At 39.4% G+C, this 9392-nt stretch overlaps 1 protein-coding gene across 12 annotated transcripts in view; it reads right to left on the bottom strand.

Annotated features, from left to right (window-relative positions):
* ago2 (argonaute RISC catalytic component 2) overlaps positions 1–9392 on the bottom strand; it is a 28307-nt gene that overhangs the window by 7500 nt on the left and 11415 nt on the right. For 11 of the 12 annotated variants that reach the window (XM_034546072.1, XM_034546068.1, XM_034546060.1 and 8 more), the window contains exons 19-20: positions 9040–9239; positions 110–8940 (exon numbers count right to left, since the gene is read on the bottom strand). In XM_034546072.1, coding sequence (XP_034401963.1) covers positions 8832–8940; positions 9040–9239 — 309 coding nt within the window. In that variant the 3' untranslated portion in view covers positions 110–8831. Of the gene's footprint in view, positions 1–109; positions 8941–9039; positions 9240–9392 lie in introns of those variants that run through there. The other variant, XM_034546061.1, reaches the window with a different exon arrangement.

The raw sequence follows: 9392 nt of genomic DNA, 5'->3' as shown, positions 1-9392 counted from the left end.
TGAATATAACGGAGCTGGAAAATGTGCCTTTTCTTTCTATGACAAGTCAAAATGTCTATTGCGCAAGTTAAAGTTAAAACATCAAATTATTGAAGAGAAAAGTCACAGGAAAACTTAAACATTTTTATTAATTAACGTAACTTACAGTCAAGCCAAAGAGTGAACTATATTAAGTGATACGTATTCACATTATGTCCTAACAGGGTTTACAGCATATCTTGTGTTCTGTAAGCATTATTGTTAACAAAAAAAAGGAAATGTAAAATAGAAATCAAAGCTTACACTTTTACAACAACAAGAAACGAGGAGCTTAGCAGTGGATGTGAACAATTTAAAATCAGCAACATAAAGACCCTCACCAGAACAGGAATGACAGCTAATTCAGTTTTGGCATGTCGTGGTTTAAATAAAAGGGAGAAGAGAGAGAAAGAGGGGGAAAAAAAACAACTCAAAACGGAGCTCAAAATGACACAAATGAAGGGAGGTTTGAAATCACACGGCTGTGCAGGGCTGCCTTTGCCAAGAGACTTTGGTCACTTTGCTTCTCCATCATGGCTTACAAAGGGGGAAAGCACAATGTATAAAATAATAATGGCCAAAAAGGGGGAAAAAAAAGAAAAGAAAACTGGAGCGTCCTGGAATCAGTTTTATGTATGAATGAATAGAGGAATATGTTTTATATTTATTTTTCAACAAACTACAGATGATTGTCTGTCTTCCTTAAATGAGTTGACTACAACTCCAGGACAGCCCCTACATTCATAGGAGGTAGATAACACGGCAATGAGACGCAAACTCTTTAAAAATGAATGGGAATCAAGCTCTCTGTCAAGTCTGTGAAATTGAAGTGCATAATTTGTTCAACTTTAAGGCCAAATAGGAACCTCACGTGTAGTTCTAAGGCTATTTTAAGACAGCGGTGCAGGGGGGGAGGGGGGGGGGGGGGGGGGGAACGAGGACACAGGAAGCAGATACAGCCCTTTCACGACAATACCTGAGTCAAAAGTCGTGTTCGACCACAGAGCCTCGCAGGATGCTTCGTGAACGTCAACTAAACCCGATATTTTTTTGGCTACACCGAAAATATATATATAACAAAAAAGACAGCGCACAGAAATATGACGTGGCGACGAGTGAGAAATATTCTGTTGAGATTTGCATAAATGACACATTATCATTTGGCCACAAAGTGTAACAAACTCCTTTGTTATGACAGAACTCGAGCAGATTTACTGGGTGTGGCGTGTGCACAGCCTGTAGTGACATTCAAACCTCCCAAAAGGGGGAAATTAAAAATGTATTGGACAATATGAAGTACACTACGAAAAAAAAAAGTCAATGCAGCATATATCAGGCTTATGAGGTACTTCATGAATATATAGATATATCAACCTTTTTAGAAAAGCTCTTCAAAGTCATATTATTCCTTATAATTCCTATTGATAGCATAAAATACCTCGTCAGTTATTTTTTTTTTTTTACTTTCTGCCCAACCTCAAGTGGGCGATTTCTTTTTGAGACTGCTTTGAAAGTGCAAAACACAAATACTGATCGTTCTATGCAGCATCTAACACGCAAGGTTGCACGATCAAAAATGGAAATTATTTTTATATGTGGCGCAGAAGATTTTGTCAAACCTTTATGTTGAAAAGACTCACAAACCCAATGTTGGGGCAGATGGAGGAGAGAGATCCGACAAAAAGGCACACACACACACAAGACTGCAAACACACTGGATGTTTTCAGTTTAGACTAAGTTACAACGATCTGTAGTTAAGTGCCACACAACCTCATATGTACCTTTCGTTGACGTTTACAATGTTCTGTTATCTTGCAAAGCATGTTCAAATGAGTATATTCCCTTTAATTGTTGCATGCAAAAACTACATTTTATACCCTTAAAAAGAAAAAAAGTAATGCTGTGGAGTCTGGCTAATCGTAGGAGGCGAGAGGGACCGCCCCCTACCCTGGTTTTATTGCAGTACGGGGTTAACACGGCAGAGAAATGTCGGCAGAGTGGCTCTATCCTGGAGGAACACTTAATTAAACATTCCGGTAAAAATAAAAAACAGAAAAGCTGCTTCCAAATATTGAGACAAATTAATCTACTACCCGTTTGCAAAGTATTGTTTTGCGATCTAAAAGTTGAAAATGTGCATCGAGCGTCGCCTTCAACCTGCGCAAAGAGGACAAACCGATGTAACTAATCCAACGATCCACAGCTCGCACGCCAACATTATTGCTGTACATACTTCTCTCCGGCAGACCGTCACCACTACAAACGTTCCACAATATCCCCAACAGTTGGCTGGAATATCAACACATTGTCATAATGAATAGCATTTGCTTTATGATCCAGTCATAGTTACAGTTTACTTCAGAATGTGTTCTTGGTTGTGCTGGGTTGGTTTTGTAGCTATTGTTTGAAAAGAATGATAACAAAAATAAAATAAAAATGAAGGACTCACATGAAACAATGAGACACCAATTACAAATATTTGGTCCCCCAAAATGTAACCAACTAAAGCAACCAACCAGTCATACATGATTACTTGGTTTTCCATTTAATAAAAGGTTAAAAAAAAAAGAACAGTGCTCTCATACGAGATTGGCTTGTATTGGTTTGGTCACAACAATTTTTTTGATTTTGATACCATTATTATAAATGAGGGCTAATATTAGCTAGCACCTGACACTGCTCTGAGGTAGTTTTTTTTCCCCCAAGTTGGTAAATAAAAACCCAAGTCATTCTGAAGACTAGAATTGCTTTGAAAATATAAAAATACCCATGAGTCTTGCATGATTGGATACATGTAGATCAGTTGGATGGCATTGGTTTGGAAAGGTGATGCTTGGTAAAAAGGTCAGATTTACTGCGGCCCCGGGGCTCACCCCAAATGTACACCGGACACAGCTAAAGACACATTCTGGCGCCATCGCGGCCAGCAGAGATTATTGGTTCCTATTCACGCCAGATAGATAGATATCTATCCATACACACTGACAATTGTCCTGAACGGACAAGAAGAAATGCCGAGGACAGTAATCTAAGTATTTATTTTGACTATGATACTCAAACATGAACAACAGTCTCCAGCCATGTCAGCAGCTCTGTGAGGGGGAACTTAAGCACAGCTGTACGTTGAGCTAAATGCACATTAGCATACTAATTGCATCACAAGAACAATGCTAACATTTAACAGGTGTACTGTTGTACCAACGTCACCTTTTAGTGTGTTAGCATGCTAACCTTTGTGGCGTGTAGTGCTTACACTTGCTTATTAGCACTAAATACTTGAGCTGAGGCTCATGGGAAAGGCATTTGTTTTTGCAGGTGTCTGCTCAAAAACCAAAGTATTGGAAACATTTAAATGTAGCTGCATCCGGAGGACATTAGGGAATATTGGTTCTTTCCTCAGGTCTGCCAGTAGCCCATTTTAATTTGTGCTCAATACTTTAGACGTGTAGCTAAAAAAAAAGAAAAGAAAACAGGCAAACTTTAACTGGAAAGACTTTGTTGACGCCACACAAATGTCACATGGCTCCAGGTGATTGGGTGGACATTGGCATGCTAAAGACTGTCAAGGACAAAGTGATCTAGGAAGAGGAAGAAAAAAAATTACGCTCGCTGAAGCCATGCAAATCATAAACTGTGCTTTTTAAAATCTGGAAATAAAATAACATTGGTGTAGTAATACAATCACCAAAAGGAAAGGAACACAAGCAACACTCAAACAAAAACCTTAGCTTCTTCGCTTTCAAGTGTCCCTGCGCGAATGAGTTAGTGAGCTGAACTCTGGGAGGATTTTACAGGACAGGAATATCAGACCAGAGGGCTTAAGCAGAAGCCAACAATCTAACAGCAAACAATATCACACACACCAAAGCAACCATCATATAAACACACACAAACACACACACACACACACACACACACACACACACACACACACACACAGCTCTTATGTTACAGCAACTCAAACAAGCATGATGCCAGAAACAGAAAAGATGACTCGTCTTTGCAACAGTGTATAACGTTTTTCTCCTAAAACTACAGTAGCAAACATCCAGAGAAAAGACATCTCAACTGTAGACTTGTATAGCTCCTGTTAATCAAAATGATATCAGCTGTAATGTGGGTGATATCTAAAAATCAATGAAATATGAAAGAAGAAAACATAATACTTTCTGCAATTATTAAAAGCCTATAAATAAGAGGACAACAACAAAAAGAAATGTCTGTACATAAGAAGCAAACATATAGTATAAATGTACTGGATGGATAGCCTTGATATTACAAACCACTCTAAGTACATTCATTGTTATTATTTGGAGCTAGGAAAATAGGTTCTACTCTACAAGAGGTTTCTTTATGTCAGCAATAGTTTCTCTACAAGAGACGGATGTGAGGCAAAGAGGAGAAACGTTACTAAACAGGGTTATGATTTGGAATAAACTGATTTATAGGTTGTTGCTTCATTGGAAGTCAGGCGTTATTTTATTCCAAGACCATTGAAAAGCGAGAAAAAAAAAAAAAGTAAACGGCCGATCGTTACACTTGGGAGTAATTTTATCTCGGCCTCTTTCAACCCAACATTTAAGCAAAAAAAATTTAAAAAATGGTATTGCGAAAATAAAAAACACTTAAATTAGCTTATGATGATATGCCATTTAGTTTACAAACCAGCCATTTCTACAACCTGCCTTGTCCTAGCTTTGGACATTCAAAGATACGGAAAAACTGCCTCACTGAGGTGAAGTAACGTCATTAGGGTTACCACCGCAGGCATTTTGAATGCCCAACTGAAGCACCTAAACTTGGAAAGCAGCGCCACATTCATCCGGGCTGGTGTATTCATTTATTCCATACATAGTCTGGATTTAGCTCATCATGATCAAGCAGATTTATGTAAAAAAACGAAACGCCTCTTCTGAATCTTGATATGTATAGTCTCAGGTGGTGTCTGGCGCATGAACACGCCTTACTTTAAGCATCATTTTCCTATGTAGCCTCGAACAAAGACCGTGACCGTCAAACCTTCCCGCACACTTGATCTTCACACGGCACTTTGGCATCCTCGCCTCGACAGACATCTTACTGTTCGTAGCTTATCAGCTCTTTTCAACATCTGTCAGTTTCTTTTGCATAAAGCACCTTCTTCCAACATCACTGTACAAAGGCCATCCACCAACGCAACTAAATTTCACTCTGTTGTTTACATTTAAAAAGGCATATTTCTCAAAGACGTCATGCTGGTTAGCTAGGTAGAACCCCTCTTGCTCCACAGGCGTGGCTTTCTGAACGGCAAGCGCACACGCCGAGCCTCTCAAGCCTGTTGGCGTGCGCCTCTTGGCGTGCGCCTCTTGGCATATATAGAAGCTGCCAGTCTGCCATCTGATAAATACTCTTAATGCTGCAGCAGCTACCAAAGTGTATTCTTGTTTAGTGCAAAAACAACATTGTCAAATATTTTGAGTTTTATCCCCAGGAAAAGCAACGCCGTTCTGATCTGCTATTTTAAGGTGCTGGTATAGGTAATGTAAAACACGAAAAAAGGAGCAGTAACAACAAGTACAAAGCCGTCTCCCAATAAAAGAAAACTTGATTTTCTGAATTTCAGCACACCATCATTTAGGACACCCGCTCACTTTCCCACTTTCTACACCACATGACATCCACATGTCCAAACAGACCCAAGAACGAGGCTCCACCTCCATAAAATACAACGGAAGATCACACTTGCACTGAAAGATTTCACATTGTGCATGATGCTACAAATTAGCTCTGTGATGACCTTTAAATGGTCAACGGCGTTCCTGAATAACATACCGTCAAAAAGAATGGCACATGGCTGAAGAAGCTGTTCTGTCCATTTTGTTTTCAGTTTGCAACTTTAACAGTCTGACTAACAGCACATTGGCAATTCCTCCAACTCCATAATATGCAATGATCATAGCCGATGTGGGCTTTGCATTTGTTGTTATACTGCTCAGGTGGAAAAATCAAGGTGTCCAAAAAAAAGTCTCATTCCACTGGTGCATAGAATAAAAAAAGGAAAAGAAAGAAGGGAAAGTTGTGTGTGAATACAAACACACTGCAGGAATTTGGTCATACAGCTCAACACCCCTAAAAAAAAGGAACAAAACAAACACATCTCATCAAATTTGAGTAAAATATGAAATATCACAAAACTACATAAACCGAGAAAGCGCGTTTACCATCATGCACACCTAACGTTTAAAAGCTCTAATGTCAATGCAAGACTCAAACAATGCCAATTAGATAGATAGCAGGGGTAATTATACAGAAATGGCCAGCAGTGTGATGTTACCATAACACTTGAACAGGTAACAAGAGGTAGAACACACGGCCATTTCCATACAATTACACCGGTGTCACGCAATATGGCCGAGCCTCCTGCTTTAAATGAGGAACATACGTCTATAGAAGTCATACCAACGTTCTGCTATCAAAAGTGCATCCAAATTTACATGTTGCAAGACCAGCACCGATAACAATATTGACATCATAACAGTAAATATCAAGTACATGATTTTCAGAATGCCCCACAAACAGTCAGTCGGATTTCTAGTTGCTTTTCAGGTAGTGAGTAAAAAGAGTAACAGAGAGGTCGTCAAGGGGAGAGGAAGAGATCCTCAAAAGGACGAAGCATCTTTTTTTTTAAGCATACAAGTTAAAAAGCCTTGTTGACCAGTCCAGTGAGGAGTTAAGGTGGCTTACAGTGAAAACTTCTAGCACCTAGAATCAAGATGGCCTTTTTGTGCTTCAATGTCTCTTGAATATTAATAATGTAAAAGTTTGTAATCTTGTTTGGCTAAGAAAGATTGTGTGTTACAAAGGATACACCAAATATTTAGGCTATAAAATCTACAATGTTACAAATTATTACAAATTCTTCATCCTGTTAGAAAGGCATGAAGATGCTGATAAGCACTAAGAAACGCTACTAAATGCAACATGTTAAAAAAAACAAAAACAGAAACCTGATTATCTACCTCTATAAATGACCCTAATTGATGTGAGATTTCCCACTGCTAAATCTGTTGGTTAAAAATGATGCATAGTTAGAAAATATAGATGACTCGCCTCCAATCAAGACTATATGAACATTCGCTAGCTTAACTTAGTAAAACTTAGGTGGGATGTTAGGAAATGTTTAATTATTAGTAAGACTGGAACAGTCTTAGAAGGCAAGATAATATTTGCATTTAAAATCTGTATACAAATAGACAGTGTTAATTTAGACTACATGTGGGCCAGTCATTTAAAAAAAAAAAAGAAAACATTACAATAATATTTTCAGCAGCCTCCACTGAAAGCTTATTCAAAATATACCTCATAACCAACATTACTATATAGTATAAAGACTCACAAAAAGTCATTTGCATAAAACCCAAGCTTTTGTGCGACGACTGCACCCAATTCATGGAGCAAACCGTAGTTGTTAGTTGTTGTTTTTTAAGGGAATTTCAATCAGTTAAACTCTGAAATGGTGCAGCTTTTACTCCACTGTACCGAATGCCTTGATATCGAGACGCCACACAAATATCCCGCCCTGACAAAGACACTGCAGAAAACACTATCCTGCTGCTATATACATTAAAACATAGAAGTAGGGTTAATGTGTAAAAAGTAAGAAATAAACTATTATCACAAATGTCTAAAAAAAATGAGTCAGCTACATGCATATCCAATACAAAACTGATTGAAATTAAATTAGACTATAAAATAGGAGGGAACAAAAAAAAAAAAAAAAAACGTTGCCCTGTTGATTTCTAAATCATGTGTCTCATCAACACAGCTCAGACTACATGAGAAAGGTGTCCTTGTTGGGAACCGGTCCCAGTACACTACGTCTCGGCATGGGAATAGGGCTACTGGTGAAACGATTTCAGTTCAGACTAAAAAGAGGAAGGAGGACACAATGGCTGTTCTTTGTATCTTACATCTGAGCATTAACAGCCCTCCTCTATAATAAAGTAAGTGTTGGTTCAAGGGTTGATAACAAATCTGATGAAAAGAATCCTTTCGTAAATTGTCACCAGATCTGGCATAAAATGGGCATCAGTGTCAATCAAGGACAAATACTGAAAACCCAGCAAATGAGGGTCAAATTCATAGTTTTACACAGAAATAACAGAAAGGTGGTCGCAAATGGCACTTTTCATCACATAGTGCCCTATGTGAAAAATCACACGCACAAGCCTCAATAAACTAAGTACTTTTGTCCTGATTGAAGTACCCACTCTGGTCAGTGCACTTTGCTTTGATTGGCGGATAAATAATAATGTTTGTCGGAGGAGCAAATCTTTAGGCATATAAACAGTGAACAGGCCCCCTGATCTTGTGATGAACTTTATCTTTCTCCTTTCCAGCACCCAGAGCCTTATAAACAATGCAAACAGGAGTAGGAGGGTAATTGGTTTCTTCTTACTTATAAATCACCCTAATGTATAATGATACTGCCCACGAGATTAGAATTTGTCTTCTAAACTTTTCCTTTCATTCTTTGCAACATATTTCCCTATGACAAATACAAACGCACAAAGATGCACATGACATGTAAATAAAACCTCTTTCAGCGCAACCCCAATAAATAGGGATTATTTTGCATCTTACAGTCTAATAGCTGGCTTGATTTGTTTGGGTCAGGGGCTGAAGTACAATTGTAGACATATGGGTAACTGACAGGCCTGTTAGTAGGGCGCTCACTCTGTGAAACCACTGTGACGCCATCTGCAGCTGACAGTGAGACAGCGAGGGTTAGTGTGCTCAATCAGTGGGGTCTCACCCACGCCAACCTGTGCTCTCAGGCAAAGTACATGGTGCGCAGGGTGTCCTGGTGGATCTGCACGGCCTTGGCCAAGGCCTGTTGGTCCCGCCCGTTACTCTGGCCTGATGTATGACTGCCCTCGGCACTGAAATGGCAAAAACGTCATAATTATGGAAGTGTAAAGACGGTTCAGGGTTTTCATGAACCCTTCTGTAGGTTTGAGTTACCAGAATACCGTCCTTACCTGTCATGCTCTTTGTCCACCAAGTGATAGCGAGCCCGGAAGGCCACCAAATGGGCGTAGTAAGCTGGTGCTGGGATGGAAACGGACCGGGTGCAGCGCACGTAGGTGTGGCAGAGCTGATAGGTGAGGACCTGCAGTTCATCTGAAGTGAAGTGGTTGTCATCCCAGAGCACATGGTAATGAGACGGCCTGCTGGTACCCTGCAAAGAGTGAACATGGATAACAGGTGTTGCTTTTTTTTGTCTATAAGGGGAAACACTGCCCGTTAGTTTTTCAACCATAGTCAAAGTCCATTAAATCGGACCCTTTCTCTAAAATACTTCACAGGCACTTGCTTCTCAGTTCAATTACAG

Source organism: Cyclopterus lumpus, chromosome 11, assembly GCF_009769545.1.
Source record: "Cyclopterus lumpus isolate fCycLum1 chromosome 11, fCycLum1.pri, whole genome shotgun sequence".
In the NCBI taxonomy this organism is placed as follows: Eukaryota; Metazoa; Chordata; class Actinopteri; order Perciformes; family Cyclopteridae; genus Cyclopterus; species Cyclopterus lumpus.
The sequence above is the reverse complement of the archived record's forward strand: the minus strand, read 5'-3'. Positions and strand labels throughout refer to the sequence as shown.